The 18,444-nt window shown below is 34.7% G+C and overlaps 1 protein-coding gene across 5 annotated transcripts in view; it reads left to right on the forward strand.

Annotated features, from left to right (window-relative positions):
* Positions 1–18,156, forward strand: part of SCEL (sciellin) — a 68,568-nt gene extending 50,412 nt beyond the window's left edge. For all 5 annotated transcript variants that reach the window (XM_063149496.1, XM_063149500.1, XM_063149497.1 and 2 more), the window contains 8 exons: positions 4,483–4,542; positions 6,198–6,254; positions 7,272–7,331; positions 8,804–8,893; positions 11,653–11,727; positions 12,999–13,107; positions 15,405–15,507; positions 16,541–18,156. In XM_063149496.1, the coding sequence (XP_063005566.1) occupies positions 4,483–4,542; positions 6,198–6,254; positions 7,272–7,331; positions 8,804–8,893; positions 11,653–11,727; positions 12,999–13,107; positions 15,405–15,507; positions 16,541–16,557 (571 nt within the window). In that variant the 3' untranslated portion in view covers positions 16,558–18,156. The remainder of the gene's footprint in view (positions 1–4,482; positions 4,543–6,197; positions 6,255–7,271; positions 7,332–8,803; positions 8,894–11,652; positions 11,728–12,998; positions 13,108–15,404; positions 15,508–16,540) is intronic.
* The last annotated feature ends 288 nt before the right edge of the window (positions 18,157–18,444 follow it).

Genomic DNA, 18,444 nt, shown 5'->3' on the forward strand with positions numbered 1-18,444 from the left:
TCTGCAAAGATGTTGTTAAAGACAAAATAGGCTTTTTTTTTTATGAGGTGGTCATTTAGAAAAGTAAATGACTCAAAAGAATTGTCTTCCATACTTTAACAATAATGACAAATATACCTAGGTCTTAATCCAAATCTTAATGTTTCTATTTTATAATAATTTAATTTGTTTTCTTCAGTACTTGAGAGCCTTTTGTACAATATGCAATACAAAATCTTCTGTAGCGCCATTCTAAGTATTTTTATGTAGAATGCAAAAATGCATATTAGCTGTCCTGAGTTAGGTGCTCCTAAAAACTTCCAGCCATATCCTGAGTCTTTATTAAAATATTTCATCCTATTAAATTTGTCAGCAAACTATATATTCTCCTCCTGGCAGGCTGTCTGACCTACCTCATTCTCATCCATTTCAAAAATACTCACCCTAGGCAGAGTGTTCACAGGGATTTAATGGCTGTCTCAGAAAATACTATACTTTGAGGTGGCATCCTTTGGAATGACCTATGAAAAATGTCAACATCTATTCCAAGCCACCTACTGTATTTGAAATATATTCCCCCTAGTTTGTCTAAACTGCTTTGTATAGAAGTTTTATGCTGCTGTTTTCCATCATCACCTATGTTTTAAAAAGTTGTTGACAAATGTAAGAAGCATGAATTCAGTTCAGCCAGCCTTGGACACAATAATAGTTCATTTTTTCAAGTGAAAATTAAATTATACTTGCAACTGGAAATCCTTTTCCACAGGATCCTTTCACTGCATCTGATACTCTGATATTCAAGGTGCTTTTTAAATGTATGAATATAGTTTAGTCTTTTTCTAATTTAATAGTTGTCCTCTCTTTTAGAGGTATTAAAAAAGATGTAAGTTATGTTGCTGATTTTTAACATACTAATAACTCTCAAATGAAACCTTACCTGAAATACTGTTTAAGTTCTGTAATGCAGATCTACTCTAACTTTCAATGTAAGGCTGAATTATGTTCTAATATCAACACTGGTTGATAGTACTGTGTGCTAATGCTACAGCAAACATAGCTTTCTGAACAAAGAGAGATGTAAAAAGTCAGGAAAAGTATGCACAATCAGATAAATTCTGAGTCATGCCCCATGTCCTACAGCTTGTTCTACCTTACATTTTGTCCTTCTTGTCAATAACAGCTCTTTAATTTCAGTTGCTAATAACCTGAACTAACCTGAACCAGTAGCTTGCAGTTGTGTATCCCATGACCTCTGCTTTGCACCAAGCCAGCCATCTCAAGGCAAAGAACTTGCAGGACATCAGTCCTGGATACTTGCTGCAGTCATGTCAAGGTGTTTCCTGGGGCTGAAAGTCTGAGAACTGTACAGTAAATTACTATCTTCCAAGGCTCTCTTTTATAGAAGTTCTCTTTCATAGGAGCCATAATGTGTAGCTGAACAGGTCAGTCTGCTTGTATTTTTGTGCTGCAATCTGCAGCAGCAACTGTTTCTGTTCACTTATTAGGACCCTTCACTGTTGTTGCTCTATGAATCAGGCTGTAGATAACAAGGAGTGCACGTGTAGCCTCATCTAGATAGCAAGTAAAATCTCCCTTGCAAGCCAGTCAGTGCACTTTTGGGATACCCAAAGCACTGACAAGAACAGAATAATGTGAGAGGAAGTAACAAAATGCTGTCAGCGACAAAGTCAGGATGATTTAAAGATTACAGAGGGGAACTAACTCATCTATCCTTCAAGTTGCACCAAGGATTAATGTGGGCTAGTACATGCAGGAATAAATCTTAAATTATTGGAAATTTCTTTCCCCACTTATTTCCAAACAGGCAGTAGGCCAAGTTTGAACTATTTTAGATAACTGTCATTCTTTTTTTGAAAGCTCTGTGCAAAGTGAACAGAGCAATTTAAGGTAAAGAAATGTGAAGTTATGTGGGAAGAGCGTTAAAATACATGTGAAAACTTAAAACAAACATGTCTTAGAGCTAGAATCTTTCCTGCTCATTTCAAAGGAATTTCTTGCACCCCTTTTGACAGAAAGCTACTACCTAGAAGAACAAATATAGAGGTGATACAACTTCCCAGTGCTCTAAAATATATTTCTATAGCATTATTCATGCAATTATGTAGTATTTGATAAAATATTACTGAGATATTTTAACATTTTTTACAAATATTAACACAGAAAGTTCTAGTATTTGGACCTTGTGTGAGCATATTTTATCCGCATTGTATTGGAATATTTTTATAGGAAGGCTTCTTCAATTAAGGTATCTAATTCTGAAAGAAGAGCCCACAGGAATTATTAAAATTATTAAATTGAAAATCATACAAAATTGAATAGAATATTTTACATCTACAACATGAGTAACAATTTCAAACATATCTGTATTAGTGAGCAAAATCTCATTGGAAGCACATTGGGATTTGGTTCTGCAAATGCTTACATGCTTTTGACAATCAGACATGGGAGGATGCAGACACAGTGGCCTGCAGGGCACAGCTTTGCTACTGTCACAGCTTTTCCATTGCTCCATGCTGGGAAAGGCAGCAGAAGTCAGCAGAAAGGGTACTGATAACTGTGCTGAGTAAACTGCACATAATCCTGTGATTGCAAGCAGAATGTGAACAGGAGCCTAAATCTGCTTCCTGTGTTTTGGGTCAATATACAATACTGAGGCTGGCTTATATGTGCAGGTTGCACAGACCATAAAGATCATAACTGAGATTGCTGCAACTTCAAACCTTCAATAGACTTTAGAGAAGACTTGAAGTGAATATTTAAAATACCTCTAAGAACAGAAAGACATGGAGGATGCAAGAGACAAGAATAATAACACATATTTACTCAAGCCAGATATATGCACAGCTGGGTTTGGCTTTTTCTCTTTTTTTTTTTTTTTAATAAAAGTTGCAAAAATGTAAGTTAAGTAACTATCTGGGCTCTTATTTACTCTTACTATAATTTTAGTGTTGCTACCTTCACATAGTGAGGAAGCAATTTGCCATCCAGTTCAGCAAGGAAAGGATATTTTTGGATAATTGCAAGGCTTCAGCTTCTGAAGGAATACTCTGAAAAGTGTTAAGTAGTGATAATATAAAAATATTTTCCACAAGTACATAGTTTATTAATGACTAGTATGGAATTCTAGCTAAATGGCAGTTGACTCTATTTGCACTGAACTGTTTCATTCCTAAAAAAATGGAGATCTTGATAATCTTATCAAAGGCAGCCCCAAATCTCACCAATATGACCGAGAAGAAACCTGAAATGGCTACTTTTATGTTCCATGGAGATGTTGTTTCATGACAGAACAGGTCAGAATGAAAAGTCAGTAAACAAACATATGAAAGGAACATTGTTGACTGCCAGGTTATATAACAGGTTCTATAGGATGTCATATAATCAAAGGCATCATTCTTTCCCCATTCCTTTCTTTTGAGGAGTAAAATTATAATTTTTTTGTAGTGAGCTAATGTTATAGATGGTAGCTTTTTAGGTAAAGCTGCTGGAAAATTTTCAAGTAGAGGAGTTTACCTTTTGAAAATGCATTTTCACAGAAATGAAGTACTTGACAGAAATGTTAACACCAGTGCAATACTTTGAAGGAAAATAAAGGTACTCAAAGCAACAGTCCATGTTTTGCCATGATACTTCTAACAGTTTAATTCAAAAAATATCAAATACATTAATTTACATTTCTATTTTTAATATTGTCATGGTTTGACACTGGCACAATGCCGGTGCCCCCATGAAAATACATTTTCCCTATAACTATTTTCAAATAGTTTTGTTGCATTAATATATTTTAATATTAGTATATTGGAAAAGGGAAAATAACCGACAAGATGGAATTCAAGGAAGATTTTTTTGTCCTTACATCAGATATTAATGATAAATGACATTCTATCCCTGTGTGGAAGGGCAAGAATCAGTGGGTGTACCCAGATCTCAGCACCCCTCAGTTTATATATGACATTTCTTGTGAGAAGAAGGGAAGGAGCTGGTCAAGATAGCCTACCAAACAGACAAAAGAACTTGTTTGGTTTTTTTTTATTTAGACAGAAAGACTTAGTCCATAATCACTTTTTAGGTAAGATATGATTCACACACATATCAGGAGTACTTGGTTTATTGTGCTACTTGGTAAAGATATTTTCTTGTATCGTAGCATGTTTGAGGTCAGACACTCTTTGAAGTTGTCCACAATGCATGTTCAGCAGGAAATATCATTTGGACAATAGCACTAGATATAACCTTTTGTTTCCAAAACATAAATTGGTCTTTTTATTCCAGGAAGAGTATGTGCTTAATGTGCATACGGTGGGCATATTGCTGTATCTATGAATACATTTGAATTACTAAAATTATTGTCATTAGTTAAATTTTTTCTTTCATAAAGAATGTGTCAATTATAACATTTTTTATAATGAGTATTTAATTTGACTAATTGACAACTGGCTATACTAACTGTGTTTTGATCTGGGTTTTGTTCTGTCTCTAAAGGAACCAAGACCTCAATAACCTCAGCAAAGTGATTCCAAGTTCTTCCACAAGTGACAAAGAGTAAGTGTTCAAAGTTCCTCAGGCCCTACTTTTCTAAGGCAGTGAGTAGTTTGCAACTATGAGAATGTCAGGAAAGGTAATGTTGCTAACCTGTAAATTGTTTATAGATTAATAAGTAGCATTCCTTATACAGAAAGATGAATATAGTAATCTGGATTAATTCACTGGCATGTGCACAGTCAGCAGAACAAGTACTACCTAAGGCAAGCTTCCATGCATGCCTCACATGTTTCCACAATTGAACCATCACTGAAATATTTTGATATGGTTAGAGAAGAGGCAGTAAGCAAAATTTGTAGAACTCATGGATGGTAAGTGTTGCCCAGCAAGGTGCAACAATGCATTTCAATCAGCAAGGGAAGTGATCCATAGAGAACAGCTTGAACTTTCTTTTTTGAACAGTGTGTCAGTTCAACGAGTTTCAAGCCGATTTTCTGGAGGTCTGCAAGTAGCCCTTCAGCACAGAGAAAGGGAAGAACTGGTGGAGTACTGTGCTAGTGAGAGCTGTGTAATATTTGTCTCATTGAGCACTGATACTCTACAAATAATTTCAAGAACCATGTTCTAAACAGTAACAGCAGATAAATGTTGCTAACCTGTGATCATCTATTTTATGGTAGACAATCTTACATTTATGCACACATAGGCATACATACATTAGATATGTATAGAGTAGAGTTTAGTATTAAATGTATATATATATATACATTTAACACTAAACTCCATGTTGGGTATCTTTTTTAAAAAACCTGTTAATTCATAGAGAATTTATTAGGGTAGAGTCCAAGGCTTTGAGACACTACTGAATTTTAGTAGTATCCAAAGTGTTAAGCCTATCATGAATTGAAGAGACCAAATGAGGAGTTTCACAGAGCTAACTTGGCCTTCTGTTTTGCTCTCTCCTTCTACCCAAAGAGAACCATGGGGTTTTTCTTACAGTATTTTCATAAGTCATTCCATTCCTGAATTCATGGAACCATTTTAAAATAGTAAAGAAAACAGAAAAAAACCCTAGCCTCTAATTTAATTACATTTAGAAATCAAAGAAAAGGTTTCCTTATGCGTAAAATATGCAAGTGTTCAGAAACTAAATTTTCAATATAAATACAGACATGATCAGTGCTTTAATTGTTAACCATGATGACACACAGAGGTAACTTCTTGTCATTCCAGGAGTGAAATTTTGGACATGTGGCCATATATTTAGGTTTTATCTTCAGAAGCTGAAGTTTCTTAGTTTAAATAAAAATTTATTTTTGCAAATAAATGATGTAAACATGGATTAAGTTGCTTGGAATCTGTAAATTAATTATAAATTCTTTGAAACTTCATGTTTGTTCTTCACTGTCTTCACTGGCATAAAACAATCTTAAACTATGGAATTAATGCAATTTAAAAAAACATTTTTATTTTCTTGGATGTACTAGATAATAATTTTTATAAATAAATAAATAGTACAGAACTTTACCTTGCTAGGGGAAAATTACAAACATATTTTTTCGAAGAACACTCATTTTTGCAAAATTTTAATACAAAATTAACTAAAAGTTTACTTTTTTTCTTTTAAATGTGTGCATATATATTTCTTTCTTTTATGACACTTTATCCCTTCCTAGATAGAGGGAATATCTTAACAGCTCTATTTCTTTTTTCAGAGGAAAAAACCTTTCAGATTTGACTGAAAAAAATACTGCTGATCAGAAAAATAAGAGGTAAGCCTGTCATAATCTGCCTCTTATATACTTATAAAATATTTATGGTGGATTGGATATTGGTATTAATAGGTTCTGTTCAGTAAAAACAATTCGATTTTTATTTGTTTTCAAATGAGGACAACTGTGACCTTTTATCAAACTTTAACTATTTGTCAATGGGTAATATTTTTACTATAGAGCATTTAATATCTGATATGAAAGTAAAATTATATTTTATATACCTGACATATGCTAAGACATGAAATTTATTATATTAAATCAGCTTTTTCAGAGCCAGTGATTGGTGAGTTACTGGTATAAATGTGACCACATGGACCTAGAGATTGTACACAAGCCTAGATAACAGCAGTTGGAAGAGAGATTTGGACTGGATATGATAACAAAGCAAGGGACACGCTTTGATAGCCATTTCCATAGCTCATGGTACTGATGCATGAACTGAATGAAAGTCGGTTACCAAGTGAAAGTGACAGAGCCACAGTCAGTTTGGAAGATGTAGGCAGGACCTTCACTGGTAGGGTGGCACCATGATGTGACACAGTGGCCATGAGCTGAAACATGAGACATTCTGACTGGCTGTGTGGACAGCTGTCCAGCACTGGAGCAGCTTGCTTGGAGAGGTAGCCATCTGGGCCATCTCTCTCCTTGCAGGTTTTCAAGACCCAACTAGACAAATACTGGAGCAGCCTGGTCTGGCCTCAGTGCTGTCCCTGCTTTGAGCAGAAGGTTGGACCAAAGAGGTCCTGAAGTCCCTGACTTAAAACCTGAATTATACTACAATACTATCATGGACTTGACATTTCTGAGCCATTTGTAATTCTTTTGCAGTGTCACATTGGAAAGACACTGAAAAACATTGAAGCCTGAACAGATAACTTACTTATAGTCAGGAGTCTTACCTGGGAAATGCACACAGTTTTTTTCTTCTTCTTTAACATAAGTAATTTAGTCAATTTAATATATTTAGATTAAAGAAAATACTTATATTAATTCTGAGGTCTTTCTCACTTTCAGAGATAAGTACCTTGGGGATCACACTGAAGTAAAGTCTGCTGATGGCCAAAGTAAAAAGTGGTGAGAATCAATGCATAATTCCCTCTAATGTTTAATGATCAAATATCAAGACTTGTAGCTGTTTAGTGGAACCAGAAAATATGAATTACTATTACAGACAGTAATTTGCCCAGTGTAAGATATCTGTATTATTTCTAAATGTGCCTGATTAATCAAATATAACAGTAAAGCTGCATGTATTTTGATAAGCAATGAGTCAAACATGTAATCTCTCATGGAGAATGAAAATTACTAGCGACAAGATCATCCTAAGTATTTTTGTGCTTATCCAAGTGTTCTGTGAATTCAGCTGCTAGCATCTCAAGCAAATATAAGAAAATACATTCCTAGTATAAAACCTTTACTGCTACTAGATTTCATTATTTGCAAAATCTAGGGTCCATTTTGACAATTAAAGTGAGATCAGTACTATGTTTTTAGGTACAATTCTGATGGTGTCTTTTTTGAGTCTTCCATTTAGTAGTATATCCACATGAAGAGAGAGAATGTAGTTACCTGTATAGATAGGCAGTTCTTATATTTTTAACAGAAAATATTTTTATCCCAGTTCCACTGGACAGTCTGACCAGGGAAGCATGTACTGAGCATCTCCAGTGAATGAGTTTCCCTTTCAGTCCTGGCAGGGGCCTGCCCCATCAGGAGCTGGGCACAAAGGAGGTGCTGCTTCCTGCAGCCCCGCTCTGCATACAAAGCACCACGAGCACTGAGGGAGGGTTGCTCAGCAGAGCCTCTGCCCTTGGCAGGCTCACTGAAATAATCAAGCTGCAGCCCACACATCCAGAGTTAAGGCAGATAATGAGCACGTTGTTCCAGAATATAACCTCTGGCAGAACCAAACAAGAGCAGCCTTTGTCTGAGCTAAAACATCAGAAACATTATTAGTACTTATTCCTGATATCCCATAATTTGTATGACAAGGTCTATTTTTTATGTTTGTTTGCCTGTCATGTTTTGTGGCAGGGAAAACTGCAGGAGGAGGTTTCTCTTGCTTCAATCATAGTCCCACTTTTTAAAATTAGTCTATGTATCTACGTTTATTTGGTCATTTCTAATTAAAACATAACAGTAGTACATCCAAAAAAGAAAATTTGGAACTAAAAGCCTAAGAATACAACATTATGGAATACGGACAAGAAAATGTGGGATGCTATCAACAACTGAGAATTATTGCACAGCTGAAAACCCCAGTGGGCACTTTGAGGAAACTAGAGTTCAATTAAAGTTAGATGAAGTTTCCAATATGAATATATATGAATATATCAGCATAAAGGAGGACTAAAAATTGTAGATCAGTCACTGTATTATTTTTCACCAGCAATGATTTGACCAAAATAAGCTAAATTTATTTTACCTGCTTTTTCTAGTCCAAGCTTCTGCATTAATGACTGTAAGTGTAAATTAAAACTGTGTAGCTGAAGAAGATTTCTAAAAATTGTTTATTTTCTTGTTGTGTGGTTTCTTTTTTATTTTAGGATAATTGAGAAAGCATATGAAAATCCTCCAAGGGCTCAAAATAATCTCCCAGAAATAAAGTACTCCAGTGACAATGAAAGAAAGACCAGGTACTGTGGAAAGTTAATTGGGTACTGTAATGGCTAAAGTGCCATTTCTTGAAAATTATTCAGAAAAAGGTTTTTTTCATAAATAATTCACAAAATATGACAACAAAAAGTATAATATATATAGCTCTTGAGTGAAAGACCTTTTTGGATTAAGAGAACCTCTCTTCGGTATCAATCTACCCATCTATATGGATTAATTATTTATGTAGGAAGGATTGTTTAAAGACATAACCTAGAGGTTTGTATTGCTGTATAATAGTTGCAAACTGCCTGAGCCAGGGTTGATGACTCAGCAGGGAGAGGAGAAATCTATTGAGTCTTGCTGACAGGGAAAGTAAAAGGTCACAGTCTGATACTTAATAGGAATTATGGTCAATGTCCCCATCCTTAACCTTATGCACACCTGATCCTTGCTGTAGATATAAATGGGCACAGGATCTTTAATCCTTCATATTCTTACATCTGCAGTTGGAATACAGTTGAAATCTGTGTATTCTGAAAATTCTGCATGACCTTGAAGGACAGACCCATAAATAGGCTGAGAATAAAAGCAAAGGCAAACAGCCTACAGTTTAAGATTAAAAATTAATATTCAACGGAAAAATTAATTAGCATTTTTCAGAATTTTGTGCACATAATGGCTTTGAGTTTTAATATTCTGATTATCTTTGAAAGTTAAAATAGAGATCAGTAATAGAAGAATGACAGGGCAAAGAATGTGCTGCAATATGCAATGTTACCTTACACTTGATAGACTTTATAACCTCTACCTGAACCTCTAATCCCATTTTAATTCATGAAAACTTATTAAATGAATGGTCTTTGTAGGTTATTCTTTCAGGTTTTATGCAATAGGTTCTACAGAGTATTTTTGTTGAGTAGTTTGCTGTATGAACAAGTCACACCATAGCAAGTAAAGGAGCGACTGATATGAACTGAAAGAAGGGACGTGATCACACGCACAATTCTCAGGCTGCACTGGGACTCAGTTTTCACTTGGTGTCTCATCAAGCTGTCAGACTATGCATTTATTTAAATGTTCTGAGTTTCCTTACACTTTCAGTTGACAAGGTTAGAAACTGATGCTTTGAAAATATTTTTGCTGTAACTTCAGTGTTTTTTGTTTTACAAACTCCAGTTGAGGTTTCCTACCTAAGCTGTGATTATATATCTTTTTTGTGTATTTCAACCATGACAGAGTTAGTAAAATCAAAGGGTTGCTCTTCTCTACACTAGGACACTTGATTTCCTATAAGATAATGTTACTTTCAGGCATGCAGCATGTAAATACCCATATTATGTCGAGTGTCCAATGCACAGTACTCACTTTCCCCAAGATTCCACAGTTAAATACAAGTGGAATGGAAGATTTGGGAAAAAATAAGCTTAACAACAAAAATAACAAACAAAGACTCATACTTTACAGGAACAAATAAATCATATTCCTGTGACACTTTTCACTGTAGCAAGAAACTTTAGGCAACTGCACTATCAACATGTTGCATCCTGTGACATGTGTTGTGCACATTCTTGGTCAAGAGAATTTCTCAGTCAGAGAAACCCTTTCAAAAGGTGATCACTTAACTTTAGTTTGCATTCCTACTTAGTAAGCTTACTTTCATCTCACCGGAAATGTAAATGGAGGTCTAGGTGTTCATGTGAGGAGATAATTCCTCTGTGGTGAGCAAACCCAGGTTTCTTACATTCTGATTAAATAACAAGCCCATTGTTATTTCTATGTTATATTCTATGAAATATAAATAAAACATTTATCATTTCAGCTTATCAGTAACTGCAATTTAAATACATTTCTGGTGCTGCACAGAAATCAAATAAGATATATGTACTTTACAAAATACAGGGATGTAGAAAAGAGTATCTGAGCTTCGTAACACCTTACACACACATGTTATCAATCTGTTGTATTTCCTGGAAAAAAAATCAACATTTGGTAAATACACATGATTAGAAACAATTGCTCCTAATGTTGCAGAGCATTATTCAGGAGTGATATGAGACATGTAATAATTACTATATGCCTTAAGAATTTCTGGAGAATAGGATAAATAAATCAATTCAGAAATCTTCAAAACACATATAGCAAGATAACTTTTTCAACTGTCACATACATGTTCATCCCTTCCATGGAAACAAAATTGACATTTAAGTAACTTGGAAATGGGAGTGTTAAAAATGGAAGATTTTATTCCCTGATAATTAAATTCAGTATATTCCTTTCTACTCTGATATAAGGAACAATAAAGTTATTGTAGTGAACACAAATCATACACTGAAAAGCCTGTATTATAAAGACTCTCACTCTAATTCTATGGACATATTGTAATTTTGTTTGGCTGTTTGACAGCTCTTCGAGGACAAGTGAAAGAAGAAGAGGAAAATGAAAAAATGTAGTCTGTCACCATTTTCTGATATGTATCATTTAGGCTGAGATATCAGCACAGGAAACCCAATACTGTTATGTAAACTTTGCTCAATGGGCTCATGGATTTAATTTTGAAGAATCATTCAAAAATAGAACACAGTCTAAGGACACTATATTACAAATATTACTAATTTACACTTTTTATTTGATATATTATTCTTGATTGTTGTAAAAAAAACAGAAAAAGAATTCATCATCAAGTATGTTTTTTACAAGGCATTTTGTCTTGTTTATTTTGCATATTATCATCAATGTAGTGAAGCCTTTAAAAAATGTAGTACTGTTTAGTGATAGCTATGTACTCTTTGCTTCACAGCAAATCATCACTTGGTGGCTATGAAAAAAATATAACTGGAAATACCATCAAAACTGTTTATTCTACTTCTGATCGGTAAGTACACATTAATAACATCGTAGAGTAGCAAAGGACACAGACATTTACATAAGCATTCAAGTTTTCAGACAAAAGAGAGCCCTGGAAGTCACCATCATGAGACAGCTTTTCATACAAAGCTCTCTTTCAGTGAAATCTTGCCATCAAATCATTACCACAGCTCAGCAGTCTAATATTATGTTAGGCTTGTCACAGCTGACATTTGAAAATATCTATAGAAACAAGAGCCAATGCCTTAAGTGACAGAGTTGGCTTTGTGATTCTGTAGGTTTCTATCTCAGGCAGCCACTTACTCTGCAAAATTTCCTTCCTTTGTGAGAATGGTAATGATCAAATTTATGTACAAGCATGGAGGAATAGGTTCACGTGACAGTGCTGTTGAAAACTATCTTTTCACACCAGTAAGTAAGTATTTCCCAAATATAAGCAGGATATTTGCTCAAACTGTAATAACTTACCTCATGGGGAAAAAGAAGTTAAAAGTGCCCACAATTTTCAATTTCATTTGGACAGCTCTACTACCTAGAAATACCTAATCAGAAAAACTTGTATCCTTTCCAACATAAGGATAAGGAACTCTGGGGATGATTACATATTAGTACAGCAGATTGTCACTGACAGCCAAGGAGCAAGAGCCATTGATTTAGTAATGCTAAAACAACACCAACAGTTGTATCTAGACAAAGTACAGAGTGATGTCACATAGGAGTGCAGCAAGAGCTGAGAAAATTTTTTAAAATGTTATTGTCATGAATACCCTGTAGGCTGTTCATACATTAATTTGCTGTAATTTCCAAGAAGGTATGAGTTCTGTCTGCAGTGCAGAAAGTCAAAAATGTTTTCAGGCACCTCTGCATCACAGAGAATTCCATGAACCAGACTGATCAAATTATGGCACTTTGAATTCAATTACCAGTTTACTTTTGAGATTAAAACATTAAAATCATTCCCCTCCACCTTATCCATGTTTAGTATACACATTCCCAAACATTCAGCAACTTAATTCAGTTTACCAGAGAAGACCATTCTATCTACCAAGGTATTTTTGTTACTTGGCAATTATGCTCAGCAATTTGCCCATCACAGGAGTACATGTATAACACCTGTCAACAGGAATGGAGAGAATACACAAATGACATTTTCCCATTATGGCCATTGTACAGTATACAAATGTCTTTCCCACACAGTGTGCTAACCTTATCAATTTTCTGCTTGAGATTTCAATGGCAGCTCTTTTTCTGACAGCTGATGTTATATTATATACACAGGAGTATAATTGGAAAGGATATATGTACATACTGCAGGAAGCCCTTGGGTGTAGATGCCAAAATGATCTTAGATGCCTTGCAAATTCACTGTCATTCGACTTGCTTCAAGGTAAGAAGATTTCACCTGCTATCAAGAAATGAAATTTGATTGTAATACCTGCATTATAGTACGCATACAATAAGAGATTATTTAGGCCTTAGGCCTTCTCCACCTGTGAGAATAAGAAGTCTTGAGACTGGAGGAGATGATTTAGTAGGAAATACTAATCTCTCTGTTTGCCTCTCTTGCCTACACAATCCCTTCCTTTTTCTTTCTATCTCCCTCTCTCCTTCTCCCTCTACTCTCCTCCCTTGCAACCATAAGTAGGATAAAGGATGCAGCTGAATGTATTCTTAAAGTCCTACACATTTATAAGCCTTCACTTCAAGTCTGATACAGTGAATTATATCAACTTACATTTTCTTCATGTTGTAAAATTTTATTCAGTTGTTATGAAGTTTTTTAGTTGCTCTTGATTGACATCTAAAACGATCTTAATTATTAAAAAGTAGGTAATTTTTTCTTATTTCCATTAAGAATGAAAGCACAGAAGAAATTTCTCTTTTGTTTGTAATTCCAAATCCTAGGCCTCAGCCTAAAATTCACTCTTAAACTTTTCTCAGGGTATGCCTGGCAGTGCTCAGTCCCATAGTCTGTTTTCTTTCTGCTTCATTTGTCTTATTTCTGCTTGCATCTACACACAGAGTTTATTGTTCTAACAAACAATACTCAGCAAAGTCACTGCATTAGCACAGCTCATATTTCTGCCCAGTCCTGCACAGCTTTTCCTTCTGCTTCTGACAGCAGTCCCTATTTACTACAGGAAAAGTAACACAAATCAGAATACAGCAGTAAGGTTACATTTCACATGTATGAAGCTTCATGTGCTTTTTGTTAACTGTGGACATTTTGAGCTCTCTGAGCACCAGAAAGGCATTTTCTTCCATGGGAACTACTATGTAATATGCCCTCAATACTGTTATTGCAAGTAAATATAAGTTCTGGTCTGCTTCCACTCCTTTTAGACAGATCAACCCACATAAAGAAGAATGGGCTTTTCATTAGGAGTATTTATATGTTGGTAGTGGCTATATTATCTGTTAAATACTTATGTTTATTTTTTAAACTATTTTTTTTTGTTACCTGTTATCAAATAGGGACCTGTCTGGCCAGGAATATTCAGCTTAATTTTTGTATAACTACAAACTTATGAAAGCATTGGCAAAAAAATTTTAACAATTGATGTAGGTCTGTGGTTCATGCTTGTAGGTATATATTTAGCTAAGTAGTGCAATTTCTTATAATTTATATTCATTTAGTTCCTAGCAAATACCCTGTATCCATTAGAGATTTGCACATAGCTGTCAGCAGTACACCATCTTTATTTCCTTGTAAAGGTATATACCAAATGCCCATTAATTAAATAACCCAAATTTTAGATTTTTTTCCTCTGTGTAAAAATTCTAACCAATATTGGTGATCAGAGCTTTGAACACATGTCTACCCTTTTACTGATTTAAACAAAGAAACATAAAATCAATGAAGACAGCAGATTGTTTTAACAGCACCTTAATACTAATGCTGATTTTCACTTATCAGTGGATAAAATATGCAAAGAACCCAGAATTTACTATTCTTTCATCGGATTTAAATAAATAAATAAAATTATCTGGGTATCATGATCCTAGTTTCTGTATCAAATTACCATGCTTCTTGATCCACTGTAGGCTTTACCTGTGATATTGGTAAGTCAGCCTCTGCGTGTATGTGTGCATTTTCATATGTGAAACATGGGAAATGTTTCACTTCTCTATCTCAAAAAATTAACTTTTTTGAGATGTTTGTGAAAGCAGTGTCCAGATACTGCAAGAATGGGAAACATAGTTAACCGTTAAGATAAAGTGCAATAAGATATTTTGAAATAAGCAGATCTAGATTCTTTAAGATCTACTCTGAGTTAGATGATTATGTGTGATCATTCTCCCTTTATTCAGTGAAGAAGGAAAAGAATCTCAAAATGGTGATTCATCTTATTGCAGGATAAACACCTAAGCTAAGACAGAGAAAGTAAAAGTACCCTTGGGAAATGTCTGGAGGAGGGACAGGGTTGTTGAGTGTAATGAGTACCTAGGCAACCAGCTGAGACACTGGTATCTGATTTTTAGATATCTAAAAGTGACATACTCAGATATCTAACTTCTTGTTTTCTAAAACTACTCTTTCAGAGTTCATTTTTATATTGCAGTACTAATAACTCCTATTCTAGTCTGGGGTTGTTTGTTTTCTTAAGGAAAGCATGCTGGGTAAGAGTATTAGAGAAATGTTTCATTTTAATTTTTCTTCATTCTTTGACTTGTGTGTTGAAGTGTGAAGTATGTAAGAGACCTCTGGAAGATCTAAAAGCAGGAGACAGCATTTGGATTTACAAACAAACTGTGCACTGTGAGCCTTGTTATTCCAAAGTTAAAGGTAAGGCACAAGATGTACAATACTGGAGATGGGAAAAACCATTTAGTGAACTTCATTCAAAAGACTTCATTCAAATATATGACAACACAGCTGTTGCTTTTGACCATCGGTGTGTACTTAAACCTTTCCAAAGCACCTACTTCAGTAAGTTTGGGTGCTTAGGATGATATCCAACCCCAGGTTCTAGACACAATTATTCTGTATCTGTGAGGGAGATCTTGGTCTCATTGCAAGTTCATCTCTTCAAGTCTCTCTGTAGAGTTGTACCTGTGCAATCAATGGAGACCCCTAGAGGGAAGCAACGGCATCTTGCCCTGGAAGTGAGAACAAATTACAAGGCCATCTGAGAATCAGATTGTTCTACTGAAACAAGCCAGGGTGCAGAGGTATTTTCACCTAGTGGAATAACTGTGATGAGAGAAGATACAAAATCTATGAAATCATAATGAAGATATTACATGTGATTATGATTCTTACCTTTGTGAGGAGCAAAGTGAGTAAAAAAATGTGCAAGGCAGGGACAAATAAATGTTTTGTTTTATTAATTTTTCTAGAAGTTGCTAGATTTTAAGTCTTCTCTCTTCATGGCAATTATTATTTCACAATACTATAAGTCAGCACCTCTGTACCAAATTAATAAACAGAAATGTAGATGAAATACTCTGACAAGCTGGTTTTCAACTATGTAATTCTGAGATAACATGATGTTAACTAAAATTATATTAAAAACTTGTTTTCTTAGAATGCTTTTGTTAACTCATTGCAAAATCTGATGGGAATGGGGAATTTTGCAACTAATCAGATCAGAAAATTAATAAAGCATAGTAACAGTTATAAAACTGTATAAAGACATAGCAAGGATCTCTATATTAAACACAATAAATTGGCATGTCCTATTTCATCAAGTTACAAGACAGACAGACAGTCTTCAGTAGACATTCTAAAAAAGAAAAAAAATGTGAAGTTTCCTTTTAGGACACTTAGAGCATAATTATTTGTTTGGTATCTCTGACCAATCTTTTCTCTTTTGCAGAAAAATGGATCTACTAATTTTGACACACAGAACGTATGATGAAGAAATTACTAATGTTAAGATAACTGTATTGGCCTGTTAATTCAAAACACTGTGGGAAGTGATTCATTTTTACTGCTGGGAATTCTCTGAACAAAGTCCTACTGCATGGTTATTAAAATAATTATTTTAATGAGAATTTAGATGCATTTTCATACACACATTGCAGGAAGCAAAACAAGATATTGGTCAGTATATATATCAGATCTGTGAAACCACTAAATTTTAAGTCAAATCAATGATAATTTATTGAAATTTTCTGAATGCCAGGACATTCCTACATATTTGTTTTGAAGGGGCTGTATTCTCTTTTACTCCAATATAAAGACCTGTTTGCTTAATATAGCATGAATGGGATTTTCCTCTTCAAGATTAGCCATTTAGAAATCACTCAGTTTAAATGACTGTTTTTCATGCAGAGGGAAGTAGGTTCATATTGCACCTACAAGGGGAGACATCAAACTCCAGAGAAAGATTCTTCCTAAATAACTTGAACAATAAGTTTGAGATGGAACAAATAATTTTTGGAAAATGCATCTCTACTACTGCAGAAGGAATCTGGACAAAAATTGCTAGAGGGTTTTAAGAACTACCCCACTCCATGTTTGCAATTCTGGTAACTATTTAATCACCATTTTTTTAAGAAGTGTGCACTTAATAGTTGCCATGAAATAATCAAACACCTACTTTGCATGACAGTATGTTGTATTTATCTTTCCTACTTTTATTAAACTGACTATCAAAACACTTTGGATCGATTCATCTTGCCTAAATTTATACATCTACAGTGTAGATTTCTGTTTCTGAGTTACTTGATTTATTCTATCCTATAGAGAGAAGCAGACATTTGTAGGAAGCAATTCAATTGGTCAGATTGCAAACATCTATTTTACTGTGACATTAATCAATGTACATCTTTACTTCCATGGTTTGTAAAGGAACCTGGAATGAACAGCTCAGATTTCTAGACATCTACACTATGTCAGTCACACTCCTTCCTTTGAGACTACCGTGAAACCTTTTTATTTTTCCTTTTGGAGAGAATATAACTATTGAAACAGAATATAACTGAAAAAGAATTCATGCTTTCTTATAATATGTTGTCTGAAATAATCAATAGTTCAGTAGCTTACTGGACAGACAAAGGTATTGACTACTAGTCTTTGTCATGAGATGCTTTAGATTATGATTTATTCAGAACGGATTTTTCTTCCTTACATCTCAGCTTAAGTGGACTTCCTGGATGTGACAGAGTTAGTGTTTGAAGGCTGCTGGACCTAGGCAAGAGCTTAAAAGCATGCAAAGTATTAAAGCCATAGGTTAATAATAGACTGGTGAGTAGCTGTCCCAGTCAAACTCTCTCCTTGACTGCACATTTCATAGGGGAGGCAGGAGATATGGATGTCTGTGTAATTTAAAGCACTGGGCCTGCAGCTGAGTAAGTATGTTGTCTGGCTTAAAGGATGTTCAGACTGATTATGCAATGGAGACATGAGACAGCAGATTTTTTTTGTTAATTTTATTAATATCTTATTAATTAATGTCATTAACTCTAATAAATCTTTAGTTATTGATAATTTTTCTGGTGTGTGTCTCTTGCTGATGACATGTCCTAGTGAAACAATAATTATTAAAACTCTGTGCTTCACCAGTAAAAATGGTTCAACGGGGTGAAAAAAGTACTGGCAAAATTTTAATGTCACAAATTTGATCCTGTTGAGAGACCAAAACTTATTGCTAAAGCCCAGTTAAATGGAATATGTTAGACATTCATTTGAGCCAGCACATTAGAATCTAGGACTTCTTAGTGTTCGAGGGGATGAGAGATTTCAGTTCATTCCCCCAGAGACCAGGAGCTCTGGATG

The sequence above is a fragment of the Melospiza melodia genome, chromosome 2 (assembly GCF_035770615.1).
Source record: "Melospiza melodia melodia isolate bMelMel2 chromosome 2, bMelMel2.pri, whole genome shotgun sequence".
NCBI lineage: Eukaryota > Metazoa > Chordata > Aves > Passeriformes > Passerellidae > Melospiza > Melospiza melodia.